General features: G+C 33.9%; 2 protein-coding genes across 3 annotated transcripts; both read right to left on the bottom strand.

Moving 5' to 3' along the window:
• Positions 1 to 1,950: 1,950 nt before the first annotated feature.
• On the bottom strand, positions 1,951 to 9,396 carry LOC136224092 (notchless protein homolog). 2 transcript variants are annotated; one of them, XM_066012344.1, is made up of 13 exons: positions 9,136 to 9,395; positions 8,844 to 8,925; positions 8,661 to 8,750; positions 7,695 to 7,820; positions 7,031 to 7,158; positions 6,544 to 6,743; positions 5,732 to 5,795; positions 5,437 to 5,547; positions 4,770 to 4,907; positions 3,066 to 3,208; positions 2,926 to 2,980; positions 2,756 to 2,812; positions 1,951 to 2,655 (listed from the first exon to the last, which is right to left on the bottom strand). In XM_066012344.1, exons 1-13 carry the CDS (start codon positions 9,271 to 9,273, stop codon positions 2,572 to 2,574), a joined length of 1,416 nt encoding a protein of 471 aa, XP_065868416.1. In that variant the 5' UTR covers positions 9,274 to 9,395; the 3' UTR covers positions 1,951 to 2,571. The 2 variants fall into 2 exon arrangements, with proteins under 2 accessions (XP_065868416.1, XP_065868417.1); XM_066012345.1 differs by lacking the exon at positions 4,770 to 4,907 and having other exon boundaries at positions 9,136 to 9,396.
• A 6,558-nt stretch (positions 9,397 to 15,954) lies between these two features.
• Positions 15,955 to 19,307, bottom strand: LOC136221718 (probable disease resistance protein At1g52660). Its single transcript, XM_066009148.1, has 2 exons — positions 18,531 to 19,307; positions 15,955 to 17,397 (listed from the first exon to the last, which is right to left on the bottom strand). The coding sequence occupies exons 1-2, from the start codon at positions 19,267 to 19,269 to the stop codon at positions 17,135 to 17,137; spliced, it is 1,002 nt and encodes a 333-aa protein (XP_065865220.1). The 5' UTR covers positions 19,270 to 19,307; the 3' UTR covers positions 15,955 to 17,134.
• Positions 19,308 to 20,624: the final 1,317 nt, after the last annotated feature.

Raw genomic sequence — 20,624 nt, 5'->3', positions numbered from 1 at the left:
TAATGGAGAACCAGAGAGGCAGCCGCAGTGGACCATAGGAAACCCTAGGCGATTTACTGTTTAATTATTTTTTTTTATATATATAATTAGTTAATTAATTTAGAACCCTAAAACTGGGTGTTGCTATTTACCGCCCTTGTTTTACTTATCACTGCCCCTGATTTGATAATTTTGCCCTTCTCGTTTTATTTTGATCAGGAATTGAAAAAAAGTTCTCTCCCGAGCAAACCCAAAATTCTAAAAAAATGGACCTGAGAACTCTGGAAATAGACGATTTCGAAGACGAGGTAAAAAATGGACTCAAGAACTCCGGAAATGGACGATTTAGGAAAAAAAAATATACTCGTATTTGGCCTCGGCGAGAGAAAATCCCGTCCGTCCAAAGGGCAGATGAGTAGGGGTCTTATTTGAAAATATTAGATGTAAAATTATATCATTTCGTACGTTATGGACAAACCCGTATTTTCCGAAAAACGATAGGAACAAATTTAAACTTTATTCTTATTTTAAAATTCTCGTTTTCTTTTATATATATATATATAATAAAAAGAGATTGAATCTCTTTTTTAAGAAATGTGAGATTCGTTACACCGGATAATATATCCTAAAAGGTAAAACAAGACCAAAATATATGTGATATCCTATTAAGTAAAATAGACTACATGTGGACCAATTTGAGGCATTCCCCCTCCCTTTCTCAAAAGGAATGAAACTGATAGGAACACTCTCACTTTCTCAAAAGGAAACTGATAGGAACACAGAACACGTGACCAAACACAAGAAAAGATTTCAAATATGTGCTCCTATTCCTCAAAATATGTTGGAACTTACAAAGTAATGGAGCAAACCCAAAAGTGTATGAATTCATGAGCCAACAAGACATTGACACGTGAAAAGTTACTCAAATATAGGGTAATAACTTTTGTTTTATTTTACACTTTGGTTTTGCACATAAAAAGTATACAACCTTTTGGTAGCCTTCAACTAAAGTGTACAGCCGGTAATTGTGATCGATCAACGTGAATTCAACGCGCCACGTCAGCAATTTGACTTCCATGAAAGTCAAACTTGCTGACGTGGAGGTCAAATTGCTGATGTGGTGCGTTGATTTCACGTTGACCGGTCACCATTACCGGTTGTATACTTTAGTGTAATGTCGCCAAAATGTTGTACACTTTTGTGTGCAAAATTGAAAGTTGTATACCAATATGTGAAATATGACAAATGTTGTACACCACGTATGTAATTTACTTCAAATTCTTAGTATCTTCACTCATTTAGTCATCGGAGTCCAGCCCCTCCTTTAACGGTTTGCTAATCTCATCTCAGGTTACAAAGGTCATTCAGTCAAGCTCATGTTGGAATTGAAGGACATCAAGTGGATCGAGCAAAGACGCATTATGACTAAGATGAACAGTTTTATAATTCAACCTGTTATCCGACCAACCTCAAATCTTCCTACTTCTTACGCTGCACCAGTGAGGAATTGAGGTCTTATTGATGCAAGCATAATTTGCTGGAGCCTTTACACATCACTCCAGTGTTGAATCAAAACATTAAGGGATGTTTAGGCTCTCTTGACCATAATTTGCTGGAGCCTTTACACATCACTCCAGTGTTGAATCAAAACATTAAGGGATGTTTAGGCTCTCTTGACCATGAACAACATCGATTCATGAATAAGATCACAAAGAAGCTTATATACAATATAGGATCAGTCCAGAAGTCCATAAATATTCTCCGAGCTGCAAGCCATAATCTATTTTCTGAATTTTATAGGGTATCGTACCTATGTTGGGTCTCGGGCTTCTGAATACATATAGACATCCATTCAATGAGCCATGGAAGAGAAATCTAAATTTCTTTTAGCGGAATTATTCTCTGATACCATCAGAAAGTAGAAAGTAGAAAGTAGAAAACAGTTTCAGTAAAGTTTAGGTGAAAGTAATGGAGAATATGAAATCAAATTGTATTCCATAATCTGAATTCAAATGCAAAGAGAATGTAGCTTTTTATAGGCTCAAGACTAACAGAAAAAGCACCTTTAACAGAAAAGAGAATTACATCTAAGAGAAAAAGAAAAAGTTATGATGACATCAAGGGTGTGACGATTAGCTACCGGTGAGGACCTGTCTTGGACCGATAAGCTGGCACAAGAATTTTGTACCGACGAATTTGCGTTAATTTGCTGTGAAGTTGTGCTACCTGTAGTGACTGTGTTTTGATTAGTTGCAGTTGGAGAAGTGAAATGTGGCTTGTTAGTCCCAATCCAAATACCTTCACTGGATCACTTAATTGGAAAAAAAAAATAAAATAAAAAACATCGACATAAAAATATGAGCAATTAGCCGCTCCATTCTTCATCTGCTAGAGGCAGCATATCCAGTTTCAAAATCTCCCAATACCATAAACAATGGCTGGAAAACAATATTCTCATCTTCCCGCACTTTCTTCTTCTAAGTTTATGCATCCACTGCATGCGGCTGTCAAAATACCATCGCAAAGTCGCAGTGCGTTGAAATTGCACCAGTCCAAATTTCACTGTCTATAAGCATACTTGTTCTGCTGGGTTTAGCCCATCCATAGCTTCAGTACCCTATCCTTACCACCGGAGGCTACCTTCTCGCCATCAGGGCTCCAATCAACAGCATATACCTAACCAAAACGTGACAGAGCTCAAAGTTTATTTATCCACAACTACTTTAGTATACGATATATGATCAAATGATTCTTAGCACTTGAGAGAGCAACTCACCTCATCAGCATGTCCTGGAAGGTCTTGTTTTAACTTCTGCGTTCGTATATCCCAAACCTTGAAAATGTAATATCAGCATCAGACTTAGAAACAAGGTGTAAATTAGACTATAAGATAGGGTATTAAATCAAAAACTCGATAAGGAAAAACCAACAACTGATACAGCTTACCTTCAGCGTGGAGTCTTTGCTCCCACTTAAAAGAAGCCTACTGTCAGCAGACCAGCTGTGTGACATTAGGCAAAATAATGATTAACATGTCATAAGGGTATACAGAAATCAAACCCACTAGAAGTTGGAACTAGTCGAACCTGATTTGATAAACAGGCCCAACATGTCCCCGAAAAGCAGCAACAAATTTGCCAGTAACACCATTCCACAGTTTGACTGAACGATCAAATGAAGCACTAGCCACCCATTGCCCATCAGGTGAGAAGTAAACATGATTTATAAGCTGCAGCAACAAACAAGGAATCAAACACTTTCTTCCTAATATTAATACTGTAATATACATCAAATGCCAAGATACCACTTATGTTTTAAGTTACAGTCTCATTTATTGTACATGAGCATAATATTGACACAATTTGCATTTTCACCAAATAAGCAAATTGAAAGAGTCTCCTCAGAGAGAAATTATGAATATTTCCACCACATAGAAGTATCATCAAATGTCATGTGACATAGTGCGAGTAGGAAAACCCACAACCAAAAAGCACCATGAGAAAATTGGCAAGTGAGGAGCAGGAAGATACAAGTCGCTGAGTGGACCATCAGACATGGCTCAATTTACATTGCACTCTAGTATATTAAAAAATAGTGTTTGCACCAAAAATAAAGTTTTTTTTATTACATACCCTGGTTTACTCTTTTCATGGGATAAACTTTTCTTTTTAGGAAACTTTTTCTTAAAAGAACATTTTAGGAAACTTTTTCTTAAAAGACCTGTTTAGGAAACTTTTCATTTCGGGAACTTTTCATATTTTCCTAGTACATCGTTCACTTAGGATTTCCTAGAGTGAACCTCAGTTTCCCTCAAGGGAAACATCTAAAATACTGTACCAACTTCCAATACAGTGTACCGTAAGGGAAACCAACTTCCTATGTAGTGTACCTTAGGGGAAACCATGGTCTACCGTAAGGGAAACCAACTTCCTATGTAGTGTACCTTAGGGGAAACCATGGTCTACCTTAGGGGAAACCATGTAGTGTACCTCATGGGAAATCATAGTGTACCTCGTGGGAAACCAACTTCCTATAGTGGACATCAGGGGGACTTAAAGTAAACATAGGGGAAATCATGTAGTGTACCTCATGGGAAATCATGTAGTGTACCTCATGGGAAATCATGTACCTCATGGGAAATCATGTAGTGTACCTCATGGGAAATCATAGTGTACCTCATGGGAAATCAACTTCCTATAGTGGACATCAGGGGAACTTAAAGTAAACATAGGGGAACCAAGTGCCAGCTAATATTTTAACGTATTTTCGTGAGCCAATTAAAAAGCAGGAATAATCAGAAAGTGTACGTATCAATCCATCATGGAAGTTAAAGTGGAGGTTACTCAATGTGGTGGAGAACGTGGATTAGTGGAAGCAAGCAGGAAGTTACCTCCAACATTTATAAATGGAAGGAATCACGATGAAATCAGCCCGAATCAACCAACTCAACAAACCCAAGCAAAAACTCTAGCAAATTATCTCCAGACTTCAGCATTTTTACAATTCTCGATTGTTTCCTTAGATTTAATTTTCAACTGCAAAGTTCATTCAAGCTTCCAGTACATTTTTATTTTATTTGTTGTTCAACCATTTTCTGTAAGGTCGGTATCGTTTTGATAATCGAATCTTAGGAATTTTACGGTCTCTTTATTCCTTACAATCGTTTTTTATAATTAGAAGTTAGCAAGCGCACTCAATTTCACTTCATAGTTTGATAATACTATAATTATCTGGCACGCCCGCAATTTCCCACGAAAGAGCCAAACAAATAGCAATCATCTACTTCATACCTGTTGATGACCTGTCATGCGAGTTTTGGGGTGTTTGCTGACTGCAGGCTCCCAGAGAAACATAGTAAAATCATCTGAACCTGAAACTAATCTCTCAGGGCCACTGCCTTTCATTTTGTTGTATCTTTCTAGAGCAACCTAAAAAAATTTGTTTTCCAATGTTATATGGTTAATAATTGGACACGATAAAGGACTTCTTAAAATGCCACACACGCTAAACATCTAGAAGCACTGAGCACTCATAAATAGATAGGAACAGACAAAGAAGAGAACCAAAAAAAAGGAAAAAACTAAAGAAGCCTCAGGGGGGCAGGGAGACAATAATTTATCGAAGTCTCAAGCAGGGTGAGGCTTGATATCTGTCCAGAGGCTCCAAAAAGCCATCCTTATCCTGTATCCCACTTACTCAGATACTTAACCAAGTTGTGAACTTCACAACGGTTCAACACAAAGGTAACAATTTATACTCTAATTCTTGCAACCAATGCCTTACATACATTACAGTAATAACACTTCCATTGACAACTTAATCAACAATCTAAAAGACTGAGGCTCAGTCTTGTTTAGCTAAATTAGGATATGAATGCTAATCCAAGTAGAAAATGATAATCGGGAGAATGTTAGTCAAGGGCTAGAAATGATAATATAGAGCAAAAATGTTTATTACCTTCTTTATTTCTTCTGCTGAAGAATATGTTTTGCCAGTGTGATCAAAAGCTCCAGTTCGAACAACATATTCAGTGCTTAAGGCAAGAGAATTAACCCAATGTCCATGACCCTAGAACAAATACCACAAATAAAGTAGCAGATAGAAAGAAAGAAAAAAAACCAAAACTATATGATAGTCCTTGGGCATGGAAAAAATGCAGGAGACATGATAATTTAACTAAAAACACCTGAAGTAGCAGTTCTGGGCACCAAACAGAAAACAAATCTGAGAAACACTAAAAACCTACACATACCTTCAGTTCACGGATTAACTTTCCTTGTGTTGTCTCCCAGACTTTTATAGTACAATCTTGTGAGCTGCAAATATTAAAAAAATACCATTAGGCAATAAGAATAACTAAAGGATAGATGAGATTTAATAGTTTAGAATTTAGTTTACAAGGAAAAGATAGTAATTTGGATCAATCCAAAATCATAAGAATGATCAGTATATAAGCAACTTCAAGAGAATAGAACAGAAAATTCCAAATGGTTGATGGAGGAAAAAATTTATGTCCTTTTCTGGTAGTCTTCCACGTTTCTTATAAATTAAAATGGGATACAAGAATTAGTTTGATGACTGGATTTAATTCAGCTAGTCAGATCACAATATTCATTTAGTTTTATGAAAAAATAATTTGTAATTCAACAGATTCTAGCCCTCAATCTCTATATACATATTTCAAGGTCAGATTATCAATATCAACCTCAATCTACCTAGGCCCACTCACTTAAGAGTATATTAAAATTACAGTAATAGCTACTAAGATGATAAACACACTCTTCTAGGCTTAGTAACTCAAGGTATTATGTTACAGCCAAAAGCAGACTAATATTAGCTCTAGGCTAAATCAATAGATACCAATTTGGAATCATGTTGGGACTGAAACTTTGATTTGAGCAAATAATTTGTAAACGAACATTTGGAGACCAGGACATTAACATTCAGAAGGTAAGCAACGGTTTGGCCCAAAAAGAAGTCAACAAATTTGAAATTTCCAACGAAGGAATGGTTGTTATAAAAATCCAATTTCATATAAAAGTAGGAGCAAAGAAAAATGTGTACCCTGTATAGATTACTCCATCTCCACCCCATTTTACACAAGTTATTGCAAGGGTGTGGCCGGTGAGACTAATAACACATTTTTTTAAAGAGACATCCCATATGCGTGCATCACCATCTTTGCTAGCACTCACAAATCGACGGCATGGAGCACTCAAGTGGACTGGTTCCCAAGAGATACCAGTAATCCACTTCTTGTGGCCCTAGCACAATGAAAACTCCAATAATTAATGCCAAAACCTCATTTATGACAGCACATCAAGTAAAAGACTTAATAAAAGACACTATGATAATTTGAAATATGCTCATTGGACAGAGTGATTTCAATTTGAGAGGAGATAAACAAACTTTATGCAAGTCTAGCATCAAACTAGTTCTTGCAAAGAATATCAATTATAGGATCATGGTTTGAGAGCACAACTATAGCAAACATAAATAGCTACTGTATATGTTAGAGATGAATGGTCAGTGATTCGGGTAGAAACTTTACCATAAGTGCATTCCCTAATGGTTTTCCTGTCTGAGGATCCCAACATTGAAGCTCTCCAGCCTTGCTCCCACTTACCAGATACTTACCATCTGGTGACCATGCAATGCAAAGAACCCAATTCCTGTGTCCTGAAACAAACAGCTCTTTACACTTCTTATAATAAGTAGCAAGGTAATGAATGCAACAGGTGCTCATCTATATAAAATTAAACTTAGCTGCTAATCCCAACCCATAAAACACAATTGACGAATCAATAAGCTCTAGCACACACGCACAAACAGATGAAAGCCCATTCTCTTTGCAAAAAATGCAACACCAACCAATCAGCAAGTCAAATCATTACACATAGGGAAGCACCTCATTTGTAAATATAATAAATCTTAGATTCAGAACAAACAATCGGTCCAAATGATAAAAATGGTTTGTAAAACATGCTATCGGAATCAGAAAAGCCGTGACATCAACATTTTTTTTCTTAAAACACGTGTTACATGCTGTTTGGTTCAGAGGAAGAAAGGAGAAAGGGCATGTAATTCGACTTAGCATTACTGTAGGCAAATTTCCTTTTCCTTTGTGTGTGTGTGTACATGGGCCAAGTCAACATGGATGTTTCCAACCAACAATATGTCCTAGACAATGAGAGAATGCATCCTAGAACCCAAACCTGTACATGTAAACATTGGTGTTTGGGTATTAAGATCCCATATACGAACACTGGTATCTCCTGAGCCACTAGCCAACTGCCGTCCATCAGGACTAAAAGCAACAGAAAGAACAGCTTCTGCATGGCCTGCAGTTAAAACAGCACCAAAGTTAAGAAAATGACAGAAAAAAAAAGTCAAATGCTGATGACTTAACCTACACTAAGAAAGAACAATGAATGATGCCCTACAAAAATTATCTTTATTGGAACAAAACATTCTTTCAATATCAAATATACCATCGCCACAGAGGCAAGATTAATCCTAAAGGAAAATTGAAATTGATCTGATGGTTTCTGCACAAGTAATACATTTGATTGTTCAATAAAATTCTCAACTTAGGACTTTTAATGAAGTTTCAGATAATATAAGTTTTTCAAAAATTCCTTCTGAATGAAGTAAATTCACAGCCTTATATGTATTTATTTATCATGTGCAATATTTCCATCAGCATTGTATCTTGGGCTTTATAAAGATGCCTAGTTTCTTTCTACTCAAGAAATAAATGATGAACTGCTGGGATTCTAATTTTCACAAGTGTATGATTATCTGATTTAAGACTTCAACGATAATTTTTGCAGGCCTCTTTGCTTTAATTATATGACTGCACTGCTATGTCACTTCAGCTTTATGCAGTACAACCATCACCATCCATCTCACTCCCTAAAACCCTCTCATTTAGCATTAAACAGATAAGTCCAGCTTTTTTTTAACATTTATTGCAGTTGCTTACAAAGATTAAATATGCAGCAATAACATATTCAGAAACTCAAACAAACAAACAGGCATTAAGGGAGTAATATTTCAAAATCCAGAAGTTTGCCATGTTAATAGAATAGTCAGGTTCCACCAAGAATTAGTAAGGCATATGGAGTTAATGCTATGAGTTAATGAAGTTGCTAATTAAGAAGCAAAAAACAATAGCATACCAGCGATAGTTGCTGTACAACGATTCACTGGACGGATCCGAAAAACAGCCTGAGGTTGATAAACAATGGAAAGTACCTTCTCCACAGAAACTGAAAATTATTTGAGCACATATATTAAGATACTTATAAACTTATCTAAAACCCCCAAAAAAATAAAAAAATGAACAATTGAATCTCACTAACCTTTGTTTTTCTGTAAGTAAGTTTCCAGAGGAACAAGAAGCTCCTGATCTGATATGTAAAAGGAATACGGAAATTTCTCTTCCTGGACTCAAACAGTATAAAGATTTCATTAATCTTCTGGATTTCTTCTGGTTGTCATTATAACAGTAATACATAATTTAATTTTGCAACATAGAAGTAACCCCAAAAAGCATTTCAAACATACATGAAGACACTAATTATACTTTTCATAAACAAAAGCTATTAATTATCGACTCAATAGCTGACCAGAGATTAAGGAGTTGGAACGTACATTATTAAGAAGCTTATTAACGATTTGTTGAAGCTGCTGGGGACCAGCGTTCTGCGGAAGATACAAGGGAGCTCCCAAAACTGCCCCTTCCCGGTCTGCAAATTGACACATAACGTTATTCACTGGTTCCACCTCCATTTTCAGTTTTCTTAATGTGTATGTACAAATTTGGGAGCTTGCAAGCTTTTGGTAACAGAGGAGGTTTTGGCCTTCTGAGTTCTGGTGAGCGACGGACACTGGTGAAAAGAGAACTAGGGTTTTCCAAGGGTTTAAAAAGTTGGAGATTTTAATAAGGTAAATTACACTGGCGACCCTTCAACCTAAGTCTTACATTTTTTTCTTGGCCTAATACGCAAATAATCCCTGAACTTGTCCAAATATTGCAACTGTCCCCCTTAACTTTCAATTGTGACAACTTACTCCTTAAACTTATCCATTTGTAAAACATAACCCCAAATTGAAATTTTTTTTATCCCGTATTTGAAGCAACCGTAAAAACGTTTCCCCAGATTCATATCACGCCAAAGATTTGATTATCACACTCCACGAGCGTTGTAATTTTTGTATTTCACATGTTTCTTCAATTGCCGTCCATATCAACAACTTGGGGTTATATTTTACAATTGGACAAGTTTGAGGGCTTACGTTTTATAATTGGACAAGTTTGAGGGAAAAGTTGTTACAATTAAAAGTTGGAGGAGACAGTTATAATATTTAGACAAGTTTAAGGGATAAGTTATTACAATTAAAAGTTAGAGAAGACAGTTGCAATATTTAAACAAGTTCACAATGTTATTTGTATACTAGACATTTTTCTTTATTATTGTCTCTAAACTTTAAATATTAAGTTTAGCAATCAAAGCAAAATTTATAAATCATTTAATATATTGTCTTAGTCTTTTTCTTTTTTTTCGTCCTTTTTTATGTTTACCAAAAAAACAAATCATTTAATATATATATATATACATAAATATATAAAAGTTGTGAGAAGATTTCGCAATCTACCTTTTTACATATATAAATCATGCTCCGTATTTGAAAATAAATCGTGCTTTTGGTTACATGAAAATAATAAAAATATCAGTTTTATCTTTGTCTGTATAAAAACGATTTTCCAAGTCTGGTTTAAGTGGAAAAAGACATGGAATTCAGGAATATATTGTGATTTGCGATTTAGGATTTTTCGATTCTATTTTCTCCAAGTTTCACTCTCAATAAAGGGTTTACATTACACAAATCCAACCTTTTGTTCGTCGTATGGTCAAACAGGTTAGACCAACATGAGCAAATATCACACTAACTTTAGACTGAAACAATGTTCACTATCAAAAAGTGTTAGAAAAGCGATTGTAGGACCCGAACGTCCTGCCACATATCACACCAGACGGTACATAGTATAAAAACTCTATGATACAGTTTCCCCAAATACCAAAGATGCTAAAAATCAACTAAATATGAGAAAATCAAAACCAACATTCCTACAAAATACCGTTTTTCCAACATTTTTAAAATATCTAAAGTTTATCCCACTCTTCTGGTTTCTTACTCTTCCTCTTTTACCATTTCTTCTTCTTCTTCTAATTTTCCTTCCACATTCTTCTTCCAATCAGTGTATCATCTTATTCTTACTTTCGGTGATCTCACAATTGTCAATCTTAAAATATGGCGACTTATCGGTTTTTCCGTTGTTGCTCTTTTATATCTCCTTTTTTTTGTGATTGAGTAAGGCAATGAGCCCATGAAAAAGAAAGAAAAACAGTTGTACGGGGAAAATAAAAAAAACAGGTTTTAGAAAAAGCACCAGACACTTCTCGAGCCCATATGACCCGTGCGGTCAGCAAAAAGTATATCCTAAAAGCCGACCACACTTGTTGTTCTCTTCTATCTCTTTCTCTTAATAATTCATCATTCAAATTTCTTTACTCATAAAATGATGCAGATTGAGATTGAGTTGAGAGAAAGAAAGCGTGAATGTTTTAACTTTAAATCCACAAAACAAAAGGTAAATCTTAAGTTTAACTTAAAAGAATTTGTACGTATACATAACAGAAAAACCGTGTTTGTTATCAAAAAAAAAAAAAAAACCGTGTTCTTCAAGGTATTGAACCTCAAAGGTTTACAACTATATTGATAATAGGGAAAAGTACAAAAATAAACATTGTGATTACACTCATTTTCGAACAACAACCATGTGGTTTAAAAGTTTGCAAAGTGGTACCATGTACTTCATTCCGTTAGCAAACACATATAAAATTGATTAACGGTGTTAATAGTCAAAGGGAAAAGAGTTAAGTTGGTCCTTATATTTATTTATTTTTATAAATTAACCCCCTTATTATCTAATTATCACAAAAAAACCCCAAAATAAAAATAAAAATCAAATATACTACCTTCTTCATTTCTCTTTAATTTATAACTAGCAAAAGGCTCGTGCTTTGCACGGTGTAATTAGAGTTTTTGTGCATCATTTATCAAATATTAAAATATTTTCGATATATAAATATCTTTTTGAAGAATATGTAAATATTTTGAATACATAAACTGAAACATATATCCAAATACTATTTACAAATTATATTGAAAAAGAATAAGTAACTTTAGTGAAATAATCAATTAATAGTTTTAATATTTAAAATGATTTACAAAAATTAAGCTAAAATTTTTATGGTTAAAAAAAAGATAATTTTTTTTATGATTAATTGATTATTTTATGAAATTTAATTAATTTCAATATAATTTGGAAATAATACAGGGATATATGTGTCAATTTATATTTCAAAATATTATAGGTTCAGTACATAAATCTTGACTTGTAATGCTTAGAGGTCCTATGATTTTTTTCCATTCTCAAACACTTGAATTCTCTTAGATTCATATATTTCCCTTCTTTTGATACATCAAACATTTTGAGACAATTTTTATACAATTGAGCTTCAATGGTTGAATTCTATTTTTAATATAAAAAGAAAATTTTAGCACAAGTACAATATACTGTTTAAAATTATGGATATGTGAGAATTAAAAAAAAATACATTTTCATTTAAAATTAATACCAATATTTACCATCATCATACTTATGTAGAATTTATCATCTCATAATACTTTTATTTCCTCGAGCATTATTGATTTTATTGTCTTACATTTCGAGAGTTTTTTTATAATTGGATTGCATAAATTATAATTAATTATACCTTGTAGATAAAGATGTAGATAAAGATGGTTACTTTGTAATATGATTTTGATAAAATTTAATTCTTATCTGTATTTTTTAAATTCGTTAGATATTCTAATCAATAACAGTAGTTGTTGTGATATGCTTTGGAAGTTATCATTGATCAAATCCAATTATATCTATGCTTTTTTAAATTTTTTAAAAATCATTTTTTATTCGAATTCTTATCTAATTTATTTAAATGATAAGAGCATCTCCAATAGAGGGTGCCCAAAAGAGTGCCAAAACTTGACACATAATTTCAAAATATAATATTTTATTGTCTCTTTCATCCACATCACTTTTGGCAACCTTTATTTAAAAAATGCTCCAATAGAGGTTACTTGAAAAGTTGCCATTATAATCCTAGAAATTATTATTTTCTTAAAAATATTAAAATAAAAAACTACAGATTTTATTATTTCTAGGAGAGAGACCACCTATTTCATATTAAAAAATAATAAACAAGGTTGCCAAGAGGTTGTCAAAAATTGACAACTTTCCTTGGCATCCACAATCACTCCAATAGTGGGCACCCTTTAAAAGTTGCCAAAGCTGATGCCACATCAGCTGGCACTCTTTTGGGCATCCTCTATTGGAGATGCTCTAATGATACTTTGCAATTCACTTTGAAATATCAGTCCAATTCTGGTTAAATTGATTTTCTAATATAACCTTTGTATATGTTTTCTTGCGGTATGAGAAATCCATGAGAAAAAAAGGACAAAAACCAAAGGCTATGATTTTCTATAAATAATTTGTGCACAATTCAATTTTTATAGATTGATATCTCTGAGTTCAATCTTCAATTTGGGATTTTGTTATTTATTTTTCTAATTCATAAGAAACTCAATATTTATTTATTTCTCCTCATAAGAAACTAATTTTTCATTTTTCTTTTGAGACAATAATAATAATAATAATTTCTACCATTATTTAGTTTTAAATTAATACCAAACTCAATATTTTTTTTATTATTCTTCTTATAAATAATAACAAATTGTATTTAAAATCAAGATTCTTCCATTTAGGAATCTATAATCCATAACAATAAAAATAAAATTGTTATATTTTGATATCATTCTACCATTTAGGTACTCGATTAGTTAGGAGAGGGTTTGTTTACTATTGCCATTTTATTTTAATATTAAAAGGTAAACCTAATGAGCCCTTAGTCTTAAATTAAATCAAAATTAATATTTTTTTCTCAAACGTGTTATAAATAATAACAGATTGTATTTAATTAGTTAAAATCGATAACTTTAAATATAACATCAGAACACTTTCTTGAAAGTATTGCTTGATGCCCTAGACCATGTACCTCTGTTATTGAATAAATATGGTATTTACAAATGTCTCATATTCTTAAACAAAATTATTTAAATGTCAAATCTGATTACTTTTTTAAAAACTCATCCGAAAATATTCTGGAATCATTTTTTACTGTTTTCAATAATTAATTTTTGATTTCAGCGTTGAAAAGAGCTAAAATAAAATAAAACGCAAGGACAGTCAGAGAGATAAGAAGGGGAAGAGAGATGAAACAGAAAAGGATAGAGTATATAAAGAGAGACGGCAGTTTCAAAAAAAAAAAAAAAAAAAAAGAGAGAGACGGAAACACAACACTTAATTTTAGGCCTTGTTTGATAAAGCACTTAATTGCTTAAATTAAAATGTTAAGCACTTATTCAATTTAAGTGCGTTTGATAACGGTTGCTTTTCCACCACTTAAATTAGTTAATGAAGTTAAAAACCACTTATTTTGATAAGTCAAATTTTTTAACTTATCATTTTAAGTTAAACATTATCAACTCATACTTTTCTTAAAAATAAATCATTCAATATTTTCAGCACTTAAAATATTCAGAACTTAAAAATCAGTATTTATTTTTTCAGCACTTAATTTTCAGTTTTATCAAACAGCATCTTAGATTTAAAAAAACATAGTTTACAGGGAGGGAGAATAGGAATGACCAAGGTAGTTTTAATGAGTGGGTAACATCCTTTAAAAACTAAAATATTGGTTAGGCTAAAAATCCATACCTTTATAAATTAAAAATAATTTGAAAATGGGAGGTAATTACACATCAGCCAAACTTCTATTAGCTTGACATGTGGCAAGTTTGGTTCCAGCTTTTATAATATTAATAGATTTTTCTTCTCTTCCTCTTTCCCAGCCATTCTCTCTTCTTTTTATTTTCTCGGAATCCAAACAGAAAGTCTGATAAAATTAAGAAGATGAAGCAAAGGTTCTTGTTAATTGCTATGTTTTGCTGTACTCGTTTTTACACTGTTTTTGGAAACACTTCCTCTCCTATATATTTATTTTCCTGGTGCTGCCATAGCTCAAACCCTTGTATGGAGGAATGTCGTCATTTTTGTACCAAAACCAGTTTTCTTGTGGAATTTCAGTCCGACGAGGGTTGCTTGCTTCTGACCCAACATTTTCTCAAAATCCTGCAATCTAGATCTATAACCCATGAAAAGACACTATATGAGATAAGAAAACTAAAATAAAAATCTCAAAACCGCAGCCCCAAGAAAACGAAAGTCGATACATAGATATTTAAGAGTTTCCCCAACCCCTTTTTCAGATCCAAGAGAAAGAAATAACTAACCTCACTTGTGAAATGTCCCAAATGAATATGAATTGGTTTGTTTTGAGGGGAATTTGAAGATTTAGCAGATCAGAAAGTCATAAATGTAATTTTTGAACTTTAATGCGGCATCAATAAATCTCCAAAGACAAAAATGGCGCAGTGCCGAAATTGAAAGACGGCGAGACCTCAAAAAGAGAAACAAAAGTTGCATGGTTGGCACCTATAAATATTACAGCATTCTATACCAACATCAGGCAAAGTATGGAATTTTGATTTAGAATTGAATTCTTCTTGGTTTGGTTTGATCATTACTAATAATGAAATGTTTTTAGTGTTGATGATTTGGAAGTTGTCTGCGCCTGCAACTTTTGTAGTTCATCTTGTTCATCTTCAAAATGGTGAGGTTAGAGAGAGAAGAAGAGAGTATAAGTATCATTAAATTGAAAATATGGAATTTCAATTGATTTTAGAGAGAGAAATTAACAAAAAGAAAAGAGAGAGAAGAGAGAAATAAAAAATTAAAAAGAGAGGGAGAAGATGGTATATTTGATTTTTATTTTTTATTTTGGGATTTATTTGTGATAATTAGATAATAAGGGGGTTAATTTATAAAAATAAATAAATATAAGGACCAAATTAACTCTTTTCCCTTTGACTTTTAACACCGTTAGTCAATTTTGTATGTGTTTGTTAACGGAATGAAGTACATGGTACCACTTTACAAACTTTTAAACCACATAGATGTTGTTCGAAAATGGATATAACTACAAGATTTATTTTTGTACTTTTCCCTTGATAATATTCAAAAGATGATACACGTTGACCCTTTTACAATCGGATTGCTGCATGTGTAGACTAAAATAAAAAACTTAAAAGATGCTCTTAGGAATAAATTTTTTATTTTCAACAATAACTACTATGGTCTTCTTACCCACACAAAAAAAAAAAAAAAAAAAAAAAAGTAACGAGGATAAGAGAGCAAATCCCGATATTTTGATCGCCTACAAAAATAAGCTGTTGAACAGATCTTCAAAGTACTAGACTCAGCGAGATAAGATCCGCTCGCACATCAACCGGATCCCCCGAATAAGCCATAGAGGATTCGGTTGGCATTCCTCAAGGGACCCGGTCCGCATCATGAAATTCCTAATAGTTTAATCTTGTGAATAGCTGCAGCTTTGCTTGATTAATAGCATTTATCGCTCAGTAGTAGGGCTGTAACCGAACCGAGCCGAGCTTTTACATGCTCAAGCTCAGTTTGCTATAAAATTAACGAGCTCGAGCTCGAACCCGAATCGAGCTTTGGTTTGCTCAAACTCGGCTCAGCTCATTAGAAAATAAACGAGCTCGAGCCGAGCTTCAAGCTTGTTTCGAGTCTAAATTCCTCTTTGAACTTTGTTCATTAAGAAAATTATCTAACCATGAATTGTTTGTGAGTAAACCGCTAATTATATTTATGAAGTTTGCTATGTTTGTAAACAAACTCATCTAATAGCAAATGAAATAATATTAAGTTTGAATATTTGTGAACTAACAAAAACTATATATTTTTCTACAAAACTAAAATTTATTCATAAATAAATATTCTAATCGAGCCTGTTAGCGAGTTTTCGAGCCGAGCTTTGGCCAGCTCAAGCTCGGCTCGTTTACGAATCGAGCTAGTAAATCTTGCTCACAAGCGGCTCGTTTACAAATCAAACCACGTCAAACCAAATCGAACCGAGTTTTTATCGAACAGACCACCGAGCTGCTCATGAGCGGCTCGACTCATTTACAGTCCTACTCGGTAGTACTAACTAAGACTTTCAGATTAACAGAAAAAACAAAGAGAACTAATTAAGACTCGCATATATAAGAACTCAGTCCGTTAACAATTTCTAATGCCTGATTTATAATCCTGTGATTTTGGGATCGGGGTCCTGAAAGTTCTGCTAAAGAATGCTTCAATTCGCCGAGACCACGCCCAATCTTGCACAATCGATCATGAACATAACAATTGCTTGCAGGCTTCTTCGTCTGAGCCTTAACTCTAGCTTGGAACATACTGTTTCTACCGAGTTCATCACATAATATTCGAGCAAGATCCTCATATCCCCGCTCTGCTCATGAGCAGCTCGACTCATTTACAGTCCTACTCGGTAGTACTAACTAAGACTTTCAGATTAACAGAAAAAACAAAGAGAACTAATTAAGACTCGCATATATAAGAACTCAGTCCGTTAACAATTTCTAATGCCTGATTTATAATCCTGTGATTTTGGGATCGGGGTCTTGAAAGTTCTGCTAAAGAATGCTTCAATTCGCCGAGACCACGCCCAATCTTGCACAATCGATCATGAACATAACAATTGCTTGCAGGCTTCTTCGTCTGAGCCTTAACTCTAGCTTGGAACATACTGTTTCTACCGAGTTCATCACATAATATTCGAGCAAGATCCTCATATCCCCGCTCTACACATCAACATAATATTATATTAAGTCATCATATGAATATATTTATATATACATGGAAAAAAGCATTTTAAGGTCTCTGATTAAAAAAAAAACGTATTTCTAACGTATCAAAAGAAATTTTTTAATGTCTGATGTGGCTATAAAAAACCTGTTTTGATTCGATAAAAATACAATTTTAAAGGCATATAGATTGAGAGTGGCCTTCTTTAAAAAGATTTAGATGTCCATATCTAACCAATTTGACAAGCAATGGACGTGTCAAATTGAAAATTCACGCCTGTAAAAATTGAATAGAAAAGCGTATATAGACATCCAAAAAGCAACCCTTTTAACCTTTCCACAAGCCAAAATGAAGTTATTTTGGCTCTAAAAAACCAAAAATATTAAAACCCGGTCCTATTAGGGCCGCCTTTTTTTCCCCTCTGGGACATATAGTGTTATTTGCACCCCTAACAGAAAGTTTGGTACGAGAGATAAATGAAGTGAGATAAAGATAACTAATGCAATGCTACTATACTTGTACCAGATATGGAATAATAATTAACAATCTTATCCTTGTCAATATCTCCCGTCAAATAACAAACCACCCCTCGGGCCAATCCGAAGGCCTAGCTAATGTTCCGTGTGGCACCGAGGTTTTTCCGAGGCTCGGCCAGCGAACACCATCCGAAGGGGTCTATCCCTTTTTAATCCAGGGCATCCCGTTAATTCATATATCCGTAGTTTGTTCCGAAGGGGTTTATCGTTGTTAAACCTCAATGTTGTTAAACCTCGATATATATATAACCCGCACTATGGATGCCTGACTCTCCTAGTGTGGACTAGGGTGGATCACTTAAACCAGTCCCGACAACCTAGGAATTGGTGGCGGGGATCCGACGCGGAGATCCGACGCGTGAAACCCTATCCCCCTATAGTGTTTCTTAGGCCGAGCACCCCGCTAAGGCCCGCTAAGGGTGGTTTCCAAGGGCTGGGTGTGCTTCCAGCACCCCCTGACCACCCACTCTTCATTGAATTCTACTGTTTCTCGTAAGTTGATAACAGGATAGGATCCTGAAAATCTACACTTAAGAACATATATAGGTATTAACAAGTAGTAATTAAGTGAAATTCATGTTAATTGGTTTTACCTGGCACGTAATTCTCCAGGATTTGAATCGCATTCTGCCATTCTTCGAGTGTTGTGTTGAATTTCATGATACAGGCAACCTGAATCAAAGCTTGTGGTAAACCTTGGCATAGTAGAGCAAGTTGAGCAGCTAAACTAGAAATCTGAGGATCTAATTCATCCCTAATCTCCTGTTTAAACAAACACCACGCATCTTCCCATGCCAAAGGCAAGATCTGGATATGAGTATCAGCAAAAGTATGATCGCAATAAGCGACTACTACTTTGCACTTGTTTATGCTATTTGGACAAGGTAATCCAATTTCACCAAAAACACTAGTTGTGCCCCAAAAATCATCAATTAAAAGTGCATACCTCTTTCTCGACAAACAATCAAAAATGGCTGCACATTTCTGATCAAATCCTTTCTGATTCCATCCTGGAGTAGCCGATAAGCCAATTCGTGTAGCGATTTCGCCTTGCAATGCCGACGGTGTTAAAAATCTTAGAAAGATGATGAAATCGTAAGATGATCGTTGAAGAAATCGATTGTTGATGTAGTGGAGCACTGTCGTTTTTCCCACCCCAATCCTTCCGTGTATACTGATCAAATGACTGTTATTCTCCATCACAGTTGCCCAGACGTTCTTGCACTGTTTACCGAGGATTGTCGTCGGCAATAATCTTTCACACCCTTTCTTAGATTTCTTAGGCTTTGAGAAACACCTAAATAAACTCCGTTTATCGTTTCGCTCATCCATTCTGCCGGGAAGAAAGAGACAAAATGAAGTCTACACATATAAATACTAGTTTTTAGCCCAGAGAAATCCTCTTAACATATAAATATTAATATAAATATTTTATATACTTTAATAATTAAAATTAATGACATTTCAAAAAAATAATAATTAAAATCAATGATACAAATGTATTATTTAAATTGAATAATATAAATATATTATCTAAATTAAATTTTATTATAATAATATAATCAATATATTATTTTTTGGGTCGTGTAATTTTAGTTTCTACCCCTAATATTTTGGGTCGTATAATTTTACCCCTAACGTTTGTAGCCAAGAGTAATTTTACCCCTAACGTTGATAATTTGGGTCAAATTCACACATTATTATAAAACACACATATTTTTGTTCTTTATTTTGCACCAATTGTATATCAATTCGTTCTTAAAAAAAATAATTTCATGTTTTTTATAATTTAATAAGTGGATTACTAAACCCAGCCATGAATTCCCACCTCTAGCCCCGTGAAAAGACCAAACTACCCTTTACCCAAAATTTGAAAAAACACAAAACCTCTCAAATACTCTACACACTCTTTGATCAAATCCGGACTAATTTGTGAACCAAAACATGGAGTGTTACAACAACCGTAAAGGGAAAGCAAAAATAATAAGATTTACCGTTTTTGTTTTTTGATTTAAGCTTAAAAATTGAATCTGTGGGTGATTTTTTAAAAACGCCGGAATCGCAGTCGGGCGTATGAACATCACGCCCGACCTACGGTTCCGGCGTATGAATATCACGCCCGACCTGTGGTTCGGGCGTGATGTTCATATGCCCGACCTATGGTTCGGGCGTGATGTTCATACGCCCGAGGGGTTTTTGAAATTTTTTTAAAAAAAAAAAATTATATTTACGTTTTAATTAAATTGTTAAATGTTTACATTAATTTGGGGTTCAATTTATATGTGAAATTTTGATATTAATTTGATTATAATTTATATGTTAAATTTTTAGATTAATTTAGTGTAATTTTGTAGGCGGAGCGGCCTACTATCGGGGAAATCTGCCCCGTCACCTGCTCGTCGTCTAGATATGGACGATGAGGAGGATACACCACAGCATACGAGAATGCGTGATATTGATATATCGGGTCGTATGCGGAGAAGGGCTGCGGCGGAACAGGTGCGGAGGGGTCCGATTGTGGATCAGCCCGATATACTTTTTTTAATTTAGTTAAATTTAATTAATTTTTAGTTTGTTTAATTTAGTTTAACTAAATTTTTATGTTATAAATTTTAGTTATTGTAAATTTTATTTTGTTTAATTTAGTTTAACTAAATCTTTATTTTGTTAATTTTAGTTAAATTTTT

The sequence above is a fragment of the Euphorbia lathyris genome, chromosome 3, assembly GCF_963576675.1.
Source record: "Euphorbia lathyris chromosome 3, ddEupLath1.1, whole genome shotgun sequence".
Lineage (NCBI taxonomy): Eukaryota > Viridiplantae > Streptophyta > Magnoliopsida > Malpighiales > Euphorbiaceae > Euphorbia > Euphorbia lathyris.
The sequence above is the reverse complement of the archived record's forward strand: the minus strand, read 5'-3'. Positions and strand labels throughout refer to the sequence as shown.